This window comes from Rhinolophus sinicus, chromosome 11 (genome assembly GCF_057876585.1).
Source record: "Rhinolophus sinicus isolate RSI-liver-muscle chromosome 11, RSI-T2T, whole genome shotgun sequence".
NCBI lineage: Eukaryota > Metazoa > Chordata > Mammalia > Chiroptera > Rhinolophidae > Rhinolophus > Rhinolophus sinicus.
This window is the reverse complement of record NC_142511.1, coordinates 6,131,760-6,147,067: the sequence shown is the minus strand read 5'-3', so window position 1 is coordinate 6,147,067 and position 15,308 is coordinate 6,131,760. Positions and strand designations below refer to the sequence as shown.

At 40.1% G+C, this 15,308-nt stretch overlaps 1 protein-coding gene across 1 annotated transcript in view; it reads left to right on the top strand.

Moving 5' to 3' along the window:
• SLC9C2 (solute carrier family 9 member C2 (putative)) overlaps positions 1–15,308 on the top strand; it is a 63,567-nt gene that overhangs the window by 34,364 nt on the left and 13,895 nt on the right. Inside the window, exons 18-22 of the mRNA XM_074322251.2 lie at positions 1,628–1,777; positions 5,899–5,950; positions 7,988–8,136; positions 10,600–10,725; positions 12,589–12,687. Of these exons, the coding sequence (XP_074178352.2) occupies positions 1,628–1,777; positions 5,899–5,950; positions 7,988–8,136; positions 10,600–10,725; positions 12,589–12,687 (576 nt within the window). The remainder of the gene's footprint in view (positions 1–1,627; positions 1,778–5,898; positions 5,951–7,987; positions 8,137–10,599; positions 10,726–12,588; positions 12,688–15,308) is intronic.

The window sequence follows — 15,308 nt, the reverse complement described above, 5'->3', positions numbered from 1 at the left end:
GTTCCTTCCTTGATTCTACGTTAATGTTACCAAACTTTAGTGTTCATAAGAAATTTAGAGCTACTGTACAGAGTTGTATATACAAAGCCTGCTTAAGGGATAATTTTGATTATTTATCATTTTTGCCTGATGAGCTGAGATTAGAGCTGTGTGCTCTCTGAAGGTGTAACTCCGCCATAATACACACTACTCTAGAAATCAGAAATGAGTAGCGAGAAGCTAGGTCTTAAAATGGAAGGTAGAAGCTTCCTTAAGTAATTAGGTTTTGTAAAGAGATCTTATGCAGATGAATGGAAAATAACTATTTGAGAAGTAAGTCGTACTTTGTGAAAAGTCTCTCTGAGTGAAAGAAAGATTTAAAGGTGTATTGTGGAAGTCAACTCGATTTAGAGTGTGAACTGGTTGCCACTTCTGTCCAGCACACTCTGATAAATCTCAATGAAATTATTTAAGGTATTAATATAATTAATGAATATAAGTAATATAGTCATGATTAGCTTAGTTTATTGAGCACTTACTATGTTCCAGGATCATAGTATTAGGTTGGTGCAAAAGTAATTGCAGTTTAAAAGGTTAAAAATAATTGCAAAAACTGCAATTACTTTTGCACCAACCTAATACATTATCTAATTAAATCATTATAATAGCGCTCTGAAGTACATGTCGCTAGTATATCAAATTAGATGCTTTGGAAAGCTTGGAAAAGTATTGGAGATTTTTAATTTAGATCCCCTTAGGATTCAGCTCAAGGAGGGTGTCAGTGCAGCATGGAATAAAACTTGTAAAAATCTTTAATATCTCTCGCTCTGCCCAAAGTTTACAACCCAAACAGCAACAAAACAACAACAACAACACCTCCCCTTTCTCTGCTCTTGTAATTCCTTTGCTGTGATCTTCTCCTACTCACGTTGTCCTCCCTTGTCACCTGGACCCTCACCATCTGCCCTGTGCTCTGACGTGACTCTGTCTCTGTGGCTGACGGCACTGCTCGTGCATAAGGAGCAGGTCCACTGGGCTTCTGGTAATTAGTGGGTATTCATGTCCTCGTTTGACACGTGAGGTCGCTGAGTCCTCAGTCACGGGTTTAGGGTCCCAGAGATAGTGAATGGGAGGGTTGGTATTTGAACTCAGGAAGAAAGATTTGTATTTAAAATCCCATTCTCTTCACTCACTACACTCTTCTGCCTCAGCGTAGGGTTCGAGAAACTTCGAGCTCAGAAGGATCTTAGATACCCTAAGTTTCTTATCTTACGAGTGAAGAACCTGAGGTGCACAGAGATGATTTATTTGGTTTGTGACTGGGCATGGAGAATGGGGGGAAGGCAGCGGCAGAAACTTCCCCGTACAGCTGTTGAGCTTTCATTTTTTTTAGAGAGTGGCTCTCAAACTTGAATGCACATAGAATCACCTGGAGGACTTGTTAAAACACCGATTCCAGGCCCCACCCACATGGCTCCTTGTTCAGCAGGTCTGGAGTGGGGCCCCAGAATTTGTGCTTCTGACAAGCCTTCTCAGTGATGCCATTGCCGGTCCGGAGACAACACTTTGAGAACTCTGCCTTAGATGGTGTGCTTTTCCTCATCACATTTTTGTGTGTTTTTTTTTTTTCCCCTCTCCATTATTCCAGTTAATAATACCGTTACTGATAAAAACTGTCGAGGTGCAGATCAAAAAGCGCCTCAGCTTGATGTATAGTATTACAAAAGGCTATGTCAAAAGTCAAGAGGATACAGCATTTTTAATACAACAGATTTCTAGCCGAGAATCAATCTATCAGGTGAGAGAGATAAGCACTAGTCATTTGTGGGGGGTGGGGTGGGGGAGCACTTTGGTGTATTCATTTCTTTTAAGACTGTTTCCGCCTGTTTTTGGCCCAATAGATAAATTATATTAGGTTGGTGCAAAAGTAATTGCGGTTTTTGCCATTATTTTTAACCTTTTAAACTGCAATTACTTTTGCGCCAACCTAATAGCAGGTGAAGGGGAGTCGATTGTTTATTATGTTATACGAGGTGCTGCCGAGAACGATCCATGCTCTTTACATGTCAGCTGCTTATTATCAATCTCATTTATGAACTTCATAGAAGAAAATCTACTATTTTATTTTCTGAGTACAGGGTAGAGAAGGGAGATCGTCTGTCTGGGTAACACTCTGTAAAGGTGGGGCCCTTGAAAAAGGCATCATTCCAGCAGGCCTTCAACTCGAACGCGGCCTCAAAGAAATGGGAGGTCTGAAGTGGAGAGGAAGAGAGGGAAAGAGAACAAAGGTTTGGCAGTGAAAACCTGCAATGCTGGCACCGAGGGGTGGATGAGTAGTGGTATTTATTTATTCACTTTTCATTGTTCAAGACTCATTTCCAAGCAGAAGGCAGTAAGGACCCGATGGGAGGGCGCACATACGCACCTTAGGATCTCAGAGGTGGAATGAGTCACTTGCTAACCAGGTTGTCTCATGCCAGGCTGTCCACTCCAGACAGCTCTGCAATTTAGCAGAGGAATGTTCCTTAAAGGGCTATTTTAAGTTTCGTGCGTGATTTTCTGCTTAAGAACATTCAATGGCTCTGCATGGCCTTAAGGGTAAGGTCTGTGACTCCATCTACAGAGGGTGCCACAAAAAGTATACACATTTTCAGAAAGGAAAAAACTGTATTAAAATTGTAATACAACAAATGACGTTAGCATTCATTTGATTAACGCCATCTTTTGGGCGAACGTCACATTACACATTGCTAGTGTAATTCAATACAACTTTGAAAAGTAATACATAGATAACATCTCTTAAAACGTGAACATTTTTTTGGCACCCCTGGTATATACAGTATATGTATGGGGGGAGGAGAGAACACAGAAAAGATGGTAGAAAATGATGACAAATTTTACAACTTGAAAGTAATATAATGACCCTCCACTGTACCCCTTCCCAGAGACAGCCTTATAGTCACCATTCCTGTGTTAAATTCCCCTTAATTTAAATAATATGCATGCGGATTTAATTCTCGGTTTGTTATTTCTAAACAACTTTTATGTACTCCCTGCCATGAAGTATAAGGAGATTAGAACATTCCTCTCCTTTCCCCTTTTCTTTTCCTCTCCCTCTTAAAATTTTGGAGCTATTATTTTTGCAGGGAAAAGGTTTATAACATGTGCCTTCTATCCTGTAAGTATAAATATGTTCATTCTTTTCAGTAGATGACTCTATACACGGAAAACCAAAACACAACTGTACTGTGTTATAATTTTATAAATATTCTTCACTGTAGAACCTATCATTTGATTCAATCCATAACAAAGGAAGTGTGTTCCAATGTCATTAAACATTCACTTCTTGAAAGAGATGCTTCTAAATGAAACAGTCAAATGGATTAATTTTTTTTTTTTTTTAAACCTTCTTTCTCTTCCTTTAGGTTTTATTCCTCAGCCACTCTTTCTGGAAAGAGTTCTGTGTGAGCCTCCTTTCACTTTCCTGTATATTATGCTGGATTATGTCCATAGTCATTTTTTTCCATAGCATGTGTGGACTGAATATGTACAGAAATCTATTTTGCTCTCATAATTAATAGGTCGATGTTCCAAAACCATTTTCTTAAATGCATTGCCCCTCTGTCTCCAGCATTGTCGATACGTCTGATTTTATTTTTGCTTTTGTACGTGACTTTTCCCCCTCTCTCTTTAGAGGTTTTTAGGGTTTTCTCTTTATCCTTGGAGTTCTGAAATTTCACCAGGATGTGTCTAGGTTTGATTAAAAAATAAATTTATCTCATGCAGCCCTCGGTGGTGCCTTTTACTGAAGATTGCCATCTTCTTCCATTACTTCCTTGATTATTTCCTCTCCTCTGTTGTTTCTCTTTTCTTCTTTTGGAACCATTTTAAACAGATTTTTGATTTTCTGGATTTAGTCTATTTCAATTTTTTGTCATAACTTTCAGCTATTTCTTCTTTGCAATGAGAACCTCTTAACTTGATTTTCCAAGTCACTAATCCAGCCTTTAGCTGTGTCCATTCTGATATTCAACCCATCTATTAAATTTTCTTTTTTCGACACTTGTGATTTTTTTGAACTGGGATTGCTTCTTTTCTTTTCCATAGCAACTTTTTTTTTGATGTGCTATTCTCTTGAATATATTTATTTTAAAAATATGTGTTTCTTGTATTAATTATGTTTTCTTCAGGTTCATTCTTCTATTTGTTGCATTTAGTTCTTGTCTTTCCTTCTGTTTTTTCTGCCCCATGTTTGGTGATTTTTGGTTATATTTTCATATGTGCAGATAAGGGTCTAAATTGAACAGTATCATAGCTGAAGGGTATTTTCTCAGCCCGTGTGAGACTCCTGATTTTTAATATGACAATAAATTTACATCCTAGTTACTAAAGTTAGAGATCTAATGATTGTGTCATAAAGTCAGGGGTGGGCAATTTATGCTTTCTGTTTGTGATTCCTAATTTTATGATGACTGTTCGTTACCTTGGGCCCTCAGCCAAGAAAGGGAGGCTCTTTCCTTATTAAATTCAGGAAAGATGAAGAAGCTGTGAAGATACCTATCTGAATCTCTTAATTTCTAAAAGATATATTGTTAAATGTCTTTAACATTTAAGATTTTCTCTTATAATCAGGGACCACTCTAGGAAGAGTATAGCTGAATTTTAGGAAGGTATATTACACCTTTCATGATATCTTTGAAGATAGGCTAGAGGAATGTTATCTAGATTTATCAAAGAAGTGTTGATCATTGGGTCAAATATTAATGTGCAAGAGAATTCTATCCTGCTGATTTGCTTTGAATATTGGAGAAGGAAATTAAAACAGCTATGGAAATTCTAGATTGATCTATATTAGAAAGAACATCGAGCTATTTATAGGAGAAAAAATTTCAGAAACAGGAAGAAAAGAAAAACAAGAGCCAGTGGGAGCAATTAAGAATGTGTTTTGAGAAGTTTAGGAGCCAGCATAGAGATTTGGGGGCAGTTGTCTCGAAGTGTAAGAAATGAAACATATTTCCCTTTGGCCTTTTTAGAGGAGACTTCAATAAAGATTTAAGTGGCTTTTTGAAATGTGTTTAGATATCAAACTTGTGTTTATTCTGAAAGTGACATGGTTCACAAAACTGGCTGGTGGCAGCTTATCTTTAGACAAGTCACGTATATGTCCAGGCTTTCACGATTATACTATTCCCTTCGTAGGCGGAAGTTAGTTCCTACGCTCTCTTGTGCAGTTTTACAGAGTTTGCTATGGGTCCAGTTTGGTATGAAGGGGCTTAGCTGCTCTCTATGCAGCTAGGCAAGCAGGATTGGACCACGGTATGTGGGTGCTGTGTGCAGTCTAACCATCTGACACCTTCCCGATATTGATTTAATGTTATCGAGTGAGAAGAAATAATTTAATAAATGAGCTCTGATACTCAAAATGAGGGATTTATTATATACGATTTTTCTAAACCAAAAGCTACTTCAACTGTAGATAACAAACCATTTGTTCCCTGTACATAGCACTATGCTGTGCCATTATATGGGTGCAGAATTTCAATCCCCTGTGCCTAACAGTCCTAGGGAACTGTCATTATTTGGTCCCAGGGCTGTTGGCTCCTGAAAGACTCAAAACTAGAGAATAAGCCCCATGAAGAGCCTGAAATGGAGCTGTTTCTTCAGTTGTGTCAGGAGTTCTCAGTAGGAAACGTGAACTAACTGACACCATCTATGAGAATTGTCCCTGGTGCGCAGTGGAGCGCACACAGTGTTTTCTGAGAGGTCCCAGCACAATGGACACAGAGGGGAGAATTGAACCAAATAGCTCCCCAAATCACAAATGAAGTGAAATTTCTACTACTGTACTTATGTTTCCCTCAGATTTCAAAGACAGAAGTGCACTTGGGGTAATAAACTGTTTTTCTTAACTTCTCACAGAAATTATATAAAATCTTGGAAATCAACAAACGAGATGCTGTCAAAGAGCTAGGTAGGTCACTGGAGTGTCTGGTTTCCTGAAGTCACACCTCGTGTGTGTGTGTGTGTGTGTGTGTGTGTGTGTGTGTGTGACGTGCTGTTGACTCAGCTTCGACTCCTGGTGACCCTATGAATGAGTGACATCTACAATGTCCCATCCTCAGCAGCCCTGCTCAGCTCGTCTGGACTCATGCCTAGGCCTTTTTTTATGGAGTCAGTCCATCTCATATTTATTTGATCTTCCTCTTCTGCTGCCTTCCCTTTTCCCCAGCATTATTGTCTTTCCCAAAGAACCCTGCCTTCTCATGCTGTGCCCGAAGTTAGGACAGTTTCAGTTTTGTCATGTTTGCCTCTGCCGACGTTTCCGGCTTAATTTGCTCTAAGACCCACCATATCGTAATTTAACCACATGTGAAGACAAGTTCATGCTTTCATTCAATCATTCATCCATTCATTTACTTACCCAGCAAGTATTTTATTGAATACATGGAACGGGATAGGTATGCACATGCCTTGAGGAGGAAAAGAGCAAATTAGTAGACAACTGCAGAAAGTTCTATTAGTTCTGTGGGATCACAGAGAAAAGAATGAGTGTGGAAAGTGCATTGAGGTGGCAGGCTCACATTCCTTAAGGCTGTAAAAAAAAGACATGCGAAGATTCCCAAAGAATGCTTTTCGTTTTGTTTCGTTTTGTTTTATTTTGTTTGCAAAGGGATGTGGTTTCTTGAGCATCTGTAGTCACTCTGCTTGAGTTTGAGGACACTGCACGAGCCCTAGGGTTTTATATAAAGCTTCTTGGGTCTGCTTGCCTCCTGAGGCGGTTGTGGGCCAGGCTTTCAGTGTGTGAAAAGTGTCCGGTAGAGAGCCTGGCGTGTTGTGGACCTTTAATCAAATGGAAACTATTATAAACGAAACGAAGAAAAGCCACTTTGCATTCACATTATCAGATGCCATATGGATTTATGAGGATCCTACTTTCCAAATCAAAATAGAAAGAACACGGTCTAACGAATGAAATTTTAACTTTGGAGACAATTGGTCAGAATATTTTGGCACTGTCTCAGAAAACCCAGGATCCATTGTTGTCATTCACATACAGGCAGATTTTTATTTCTGTGCTTTTAAAGATTAGGGCCTTAGGAGCTGCTGGCTTACACGACCTCAGATTAGTATGGAATATGACAAAGTTTTCTTGACTCAGCCCTGTAAAAGGGAGTGCCTGTTCCCACGTGGTTACTGCCCCTGAATACTGACTACTGGTTACGTCAGGAACTGTGTTAACAGCTTTCTGTACATTATCTCGCTTCATGCTTATAATTACTCGATGAGACGTGTACTATTACCATCTTCATTTATAGAAGAGGAAGCTGAAGTTTAGAAAGTTGAACTTGCCTGAGGTCGTGTGGCCAGTAAGCGGTGAGCCAGACAGATCGCAGTGTCTGACACTACAGTCTATGCTCTTGATGATGGTCACCTGCATTGTACTGGTCATCTCATTTCAGTTAAAAAAAAAAAAAAAGACTGAATCCCTTCCAGATGCAAGGCACTGTCCTCCGTGTTGGGATTACAAAGATGAAACAGATGCAGTTTTAGCCTTGACTCCCAGTCCCGTCCGTGATCTCTCATATTCATGAAGGAGGGAAAAATATGGGATTTGATCTCAGACCCACCAGCCAAAGTCCAGGGGCTCTTTCATTAAGTCATTTCTTCATCTACACAACAAAAATTGTATAATATGGACGATGAGACAAGTAAAAATAATGATACTGCTGGGTAATGAGTTCCGTGATGGAGACACTAGGTAGGAGTGGCATGGAAATATGGCAGAGAGAGTGACTCTCTCCTAGCTGGGGGAGGAAGCCAGTTTTCACCTTTCTCATCCATAAGATGGACATAAAAAGAACTGGTCATACTGACCTCACAAGTTCCTTATGAAACAGAAACAAAAGGATATTGCATAACTGCTTTGGAGATTACGAAGTATTATACAAATATTTGTTATCGTTGTGGTTATTGCGTTGTTTGCTTGCTGATAGCTTTGTTTGTTCAGGACTCATCGAGCATGAGGGTCGCAATGTTCTCATTGCCTTGAAGACCAAGCAGGCAATCCGGAACGTGATTGCTAAAGCTCTGAAAAACCTCACCTTCCTTTGGTCAAGAGGCATTATTGATGACCATGAGGGCATCGAGATGAATAAGGTAACAAAGCAATTTCCCGTATTGCTCGATTCCACCAGCCTGGCCCCTCAGCCTGCACTGTTACTGTGGCAGAGTATAATGAATGGAGAAGATGGGACAATGAGTGATTAACCTCAGTGTCAAGTCTAGTTTGCCTATAGCCTTTGTCAGTGCTACCTGGTGTCCTCCATGTCAAAACTCCGTTCTTGGTTCATAACAGAAACTTGCCTGGTCTAGATTTAGCAGAGAAATGGGGTTGGGGGACTTATTGTATGGACACAGAGTACCTTACAGAACCCATGGTCCCCAGACCACGTGGCCAGGCCTTGGGGGGGGGGTGGCACTTGAACAAGGACCCAGGTTTTTTCCAGATTCTCCAGTTCCTATCAGGCTTGCCTTCTGTGCCATCTTCTTTTGGTTCTCTCTACAAACTCACTAGATTTTTTTTTTTTTTTTTTTTTTTTTTTGCTTCTCTATCAACTCGTAGGATATTCTGCCCGGTCCCAACAGCTGTGTCAAGGGAGGTGGGAGTCATATAATGTTAACATGGTAGGGAGGGGACCAGTGTGTGTGTGGGGGGGAGGGGTATAGGCATTTCCGAGAAGAGAGGCACAGGGAAGACACCCTAATCAGTTAGCTGCTCAATGGACTGTTTAAAAGTTATAAATATATTTTCAAAAAAAGAAAAAACTTAGGAATGTAAGCCAGAAGAAAAAAATGTTTAATGTTTAATCCTAGCACTCGATCACATTTACCATCTAGACTGTGTGTTTGTGCAACCAAGAATGTTCTTTCCATCTTATACAAGGGTCTGTCTGCTTCTTAGCATAAAGCACAGAAATGGAAGTTTTACCCACTGATAAGCTTCTCCTGGATGTCACATGCTTTTCCTTGTTACCGGCCACTCCCAGCCATAGACCACCATGCACTGGATATAGTCCCTCCTCGATGGCCCCAGAAGGGAAGTGGGTATGGGACAAGCCAGCTTGTCCCTTTATGGCTCTATGTATGGTCTCTATAACATCATGGCAGGGGACTAAATAGGTAATGTGATTTCTCCTTTGTGTGTGTGAGAGGGAAGAGAAGGGCTACTTTAGAGCATTCCTCAAGCTAAACACATTGTGTTTTGTATTTTCTTTTTTTTCATTTATCACTTTTAAGGCTCTATAAGATTCAATTGAATGCTGGATGCCCATTCATTAAAATAAATATTTACATAATAGCCCTTATGAGGAGAGAGACTTATTTTTTTCCTATAGGTTTGTTTAGAAAGGTAATGGGTAAACAGTCATTCAACAGTTACTAATTGAATGTCTATTAATTGTTTAATTGTCAGCCAAAGAGATATAATGATCAATTGCAAGTCATAAAGAGCTAGATAAGTCTATTCAATTTAAGAAAATATGTCTTGGATACTTACTATGTGGTGTGGACTCCTGAGATGAGGGTAATTAATGAATACAACATTGCCTCCAAGTCCATGAGCTCTTTCCCATTCTTTCATTTAGTCATTTATTCATCCAATCAACAAAAGTCACATAATATGGAGGGTGAGACACATAAGAAAATAACGATACTACAAGGTAACGCGTTCCATAAGGCTTACCTGTAGGAGATGGCATGGGGATGAGGCAGATAAGTGATTGTCTCTTGCCTGGTGGGAGAAGCCAGAGAAGGCTTTTCAGAGCCCACAAAACTGAAATCGTATCCTCCAAAATTAGAAGGGTTTAGGGAAGCCCATCATAAGCATGAAAAAGATTTGAGAGAACATGGCAGTAAGTCATACCGTGAATTTTAGATGATTTGAGATTAAAGCAGGGTAGTTGTGGGGACAGCGTCCCAGAGAGCAGTTTCCAGGCTCTCGGCCTCAGGTGGAAAGGCACTGGCTCGGGTAGTAGGTGGCTATGAGCTGTAACTAGTTGGCCATCAGCGTTAACCAGTTAGCCATTGGCCACGGATATAACTGCCGTGGCTAAGCTAGCAAGCTCGGGTTGGAGCTAGCAGGTTGGTTGCCGGAAGCAGGTGGCGGATTGCAGTTAGCAAGGAGTGGGTTGGTTGGCAGAGAAGCGGACAGTGGATTGTGGACCATGTGGCTCCTGCTGCCTGTGTCTCCAACCCAGCCGCCAGCGAGAATACAGTGGTGTGACTCCCCTATCTATGGCTCTGTGTTGTTCCTTTTTGGCCTCACCATGTCCTGCGTTCTTATGCGGGGAGCGGGACCAGAGTCCCTGCATGACAGTAGAATATAAGTGTTAATTGGATTATAAAGATGATAAATTGAATATGAGATGTATCAGTGAAAATAGTGATAAGGGGAGAATAGAGACCAAAAAAATTAGAGTATAATTTAAATTAGGTGAGAGAAGCTCAGAGTCAGCAATCAAGGTTAAATCTGTATACAGTAGTTCATTTAGATTTCCTTAGTTTTTACCTAATGTTCCTTTTCTGTTACAGGCTGATCACTATTATTTTGATTGTTTTTAGGTACTTCTTGCAAAAATTAAAGCACTGAATAACTTTCCAATGGAAATCCCACCTCCTACTCCTGACAAATATCTTCATAATATTGTTTGGCTGCAAAATAAAGATGTTCTCATTGAGTTCTTCAAGGTAAAGTTTCTGTCTTCTATTCTGGCTCAGGTTTGATGATAATTATTTTCCACTCCCTAATGCAAGATTTAACAAGAAAACATATCCAAAGCAAGAAATCCCTTAACGGTCAGTAAAGGGTAAGTCAAAACAGAGGCCCAGCAAAACCCAGACGGGTAGATTTTATTTTGAGCCTAAAGGGCAGAGATAGTTTTTCACAATGGCTTGTCTGCTTAGGATGAGCTGTCTGTGTGACCTAATTGTACCAATCCGTCCCATCGTACTTTATGCTGTCGAAAACTAAGAGTGATGTCCGAGAAGCCAAGTAAAGAAAGAGTTTCAAAAAGGAGAAACTGATCAACTAAGTGAAATGAGGCTGAGAGATCACATAAGATGAAGACTGGAAATTGACTATTAGATTTAATAATGTAGAGGTCAGATTTTTTTTTATTTTATTGGGGAAGGGGTACAGGACTTTATTGGGAAACAGTGTGTACTTCCAGGACTTTTCCAAGTCAAGTTGTTGTGCTTTCGATCTTAGTTGTGGAAGGTGCCATTCAGCTTCAAGTTGTTGTCCTTTCAGTCTTAGTTGTGGAGGGCGCAACTCAGCTCCAGGTCCAGTTGCTGGTTTTCTAGTTGCAGGGGGCACAGCCCACCATCCCTTGTGGGAGTCGAACCGGCACCCTTGTGGTTATGAGGACGCGCTCCAACCAACTGAGCCATCCAGGAGGCAGCTCAGCTCAGCTCATGGTGCTGTGTTCAATCTTAGTTGCAGGGAGCCCACCATCCCTTGCGGGACTCGAGGGATTGAACTGGCAACCTTGTGGTTGAGAGCCCACTGGCCCATGTGGGAATCGAACCGGCAGCTTTCGGAGTTAGGAGCATGGAGCTCTAACCACCTGAGCCACCGGGCCAGCCCCCAGATTTTTTTTTTAAGAGAAGGCATAAATCTGAATATTTATGTGAAATTTCCAAATGTTTAACATTTGGCAACCAATTCAAAAATTTAAAAATACTGTGCAGGTCAAACAAAATACGTCTGTGGACTGGATGTGACCCATGGACCACCAGTGTGTGGTTTCAGTATTAAAGGGCTATTGTATGAATGATAAGGTTTACAACTTTTTCATCAACCTGTTAAAACCTGTTAAATGTTTAGAATCAGGAAACCTGACCAAGAATGGCAGTTACTTTGTCACATTTTGGTTGTAGTATACCTTGTGATCCAGGCCTGTAGATATCTAAAGCATCTGTCTGACCATAATAAGGACATTTTTCTTATTTTCTAGAAAGAGCAATCATAGTGGGGTTCTATCGAGCTGTGAATATCTGGTTCCCCTTATGCCATAGTAGTGTTTTCTTCGTGTTATCTTTGAGATCGCTTTTCCAAACTATCCGCTACGGCCTGGGCCCATCAGCTTTCCTCCTCCTCCTCACGGCCACGTCAGCTCATCATACTTGGGCTGTTACTCTTCCTCCCGGTCTCAGCCGAGCTGTTCTTTCCTCTGTAAAGTCTTCCCTTGACACCCAAGACACAGTCCTGTGGCCTTTCTGGATCTTTCCAGAACATCCCGTTCCCATCTCTTTTGTCAGAATTATCTCAGTTTATTGTAAACATCCTCCCAACGTATCATTTACCGGGTGTTTCTATCAGTCACTGGGTAGAAATCATGAAGTCTACAGTTTGCTTGCTTGTCCGTTCCTTTCTAAAGGTTAATGAGGTATGTCAGCAGGTGATAATTCATTAGCAAACCTCAGAATATAGTTTGTGTTTTTATGCTACCTGAAAGCCATTTTCCCTTTAGATCTTATTTCTATTTAGAAAAGTAGACTATGATGCTTTTCAGTTGACTTTTCTTTCCCTATCTTTTTTTCTTCTTTCAGCAAAGAGCTAAACTTGCCTATTTTGACTATGGAGAAATCATTTGTAAAGAAGGTGAAATGCCGCAAGGAATCTACTTAATTATTTCGGGAATGGCAATTGTAAGGAACTATTTATTCTTTACTGAAAATGTATTTTGAAATATGTGACTGTAACATAGGAGAAATTTAGGAACCAAGAAAGTTTCCAATTTTTAACAATCTCTTTTCCAAATGAAACTATTTCTGTCAGAGTGAACATTACTGCAGAGAGGTGATGATAATACCTAATGTCTGAAAGGTCCTTTCCGTTTTACAAAATGCGTTCAGAGTCATTACTTAGCCCTCACAGAAACCCTGGGAGGAAGCAGTCTTTTCCATGATGTTCGACTAAGGAACCCAATACTTGGAATGGCTGAGTCACTCACTTAAAGAAAATGAGAGTCAAGAATGAGAGAACAGACCACAATGTCACATCCTCTCAGAGGTCGAATAGGATAAGAATCAAAAATACAACTTTTAATCTGACTGATACCATGTTTCCCTGAAAATAAGACCTAGCCGGACCATCAGCTCTAATGCGTCTTTTGGAGCAAAAATTAATATAAGACCTGGTATATTATATTATATTATATTATATTATATTATATTATATATTACCCAGTCTTATAGTAAAATAAGACTGGGTCTTATCTTATAGTAAAATAAGACCGGGTCTTATATTAATTTTTGCTCCAAAAGATGCAGTAGAGCTCATTGTCTGGCTAGGTCTTATTTTCGGGGAAACACGGTACCTGAATAATACATGGGTGAGCCCCAGTTCTGACCCAAAAAATTCCCAGATCCTCGATGACGGTTACAAGCGACAAACCCTCATTCTAATGAAAATAATATATTTGGCTTTCTATATTTTGGAATGAGTATTTCAGACTTTAAAAACACCAAAATTGATTATGGAAAGAAACTATTATAATAAAGATACACTGCTGTAACACATGTACAGCACTTATTAAGTGTCTGGTACTTTTCTTCTATTCATTCAACAAGTAATTACTACCGTGCAGCAGGCACTGTTCAATTGAAGCACAGAATTGACAAAACAGACAAAAAATCCCTGCTTTCTTACAGTTTACTTTCTGGTAGAGGCATAGAAGGAGCTGGGACAATGAACAAACTAAATCAGTTAAATAGATAGTATGTTAGAGGTGATGGAGACATGAAGAGGTTGGTCATAATTTTTAAAAGGGTGGCCAAGAATGGCAACATGTTATGACATTTAATCCTTATAACAACCTTATTGTGCACCTGAGAAAATTGATGCACAGAGAAATCAATTCACTTGTCCTGCTAGGGCACATAGGAAGAGGTCAAGGAGGGCTTTGAACCCATGGGACCTGCCTCCAGCATCCATGTTCTTAGCCATTATTTCATGCGCTTCCATTAGAATCCATGTGCTGAGCCATTGTGCTGTGTTCCCATTAGATTCATAACAAAAATATACCACTATCAGTATTTATTGTGGATGTCAAATCAAACGCTTGAAAGTGGCCACATACGGCTTCCTTTGGAGAATTTTCCTGCAAAGACTGGGCTACGAAGTCTTCTTAAAACATAAGTCCAGTGATATTTCAGCTGAAAGTGTTATATTACTGTTCTATAAAAGCCATGGCAAATCACCACAAGTTTAGCAGCTGAGATTTATCATCTCACACTCTGTAGTTCAGAAGTCCGATGGATTTAGCTAGTTTCTCTGCTTGAGTCTTACAAGGCCAAAAATCAAAGTATCAATAGGGCAGTGTTCCCTGCGGGAAACTCTGGGGATGGAAACCATTTCCACGCTCACTGAAGTTGTTGGTAGAATCCAGTTCCTTCCCGCTTTAGGACAGACGTCACTTGGGACCCATTTTTAGCTCCCGGAGGTCCTCTTTGGTCATTGTATGCTGGCACTCACATCTCAGAGCCAAGGCACATTCAGTCCTTACAATATGGCGTCTTTCTAACTGACTCTGCTTCCTTTTCTACTGTGGAGGGCTCATGTGATTACACTGGGTTCCCCAGGATAATCCAGAATCATCTCTTTAAGATTAGCTGCCTAGTGACCTTAATTCCATCTGCAAAATCCCTTCACAGCAGTACTTAGGTTAGTGTCTGTTTGAATAACAAAGAGATAGGAATCTTGGAAAGCATTCTTTAGAATTCTGCCTGCCACAGATGCTGTCTTAACTTGGTTTATAAAAAGCAGAGACCTTCTTTATCGTCCAAAGGGCCTTTGAACTGCCTTCAAAATTAAATTTAAAAATGTCCAAGTCCTTTGGAAGCATGAATGCCTCAAAAGTTTGAATAGTAATCACCAGGAGAAGGAACACTTTTCACAGCAACTTCTTCAGTGACCCTTGGTTCTGTTTCCGGTGTCTTGAACAATAGCTTTCCTCTTTGATGTTTACAGCTAAACTTTCTGGAAAATTCTGCAATCCTTAACTCAACCATCATGGGTTCACCCTAAAAACGTTGTCTGTTGCTGTCTCGTGGTAACTATTCTTAAGCATCTTAAATGGAGACAAGGCTTTTACTGAAATCACGGCTTGGTTTGGAGGTGTATTAATTCATGATGTCTGATTTATGCCTCCATGTAAGCAAAAGTTTTTTGTTTTATTTTTCACCCGAGGTACTACTAGCCTGTTATGATGAGAATATCTAATAGACTCAGAAAGGAGGATTATTTTACTTGCAGATTACAATTACTA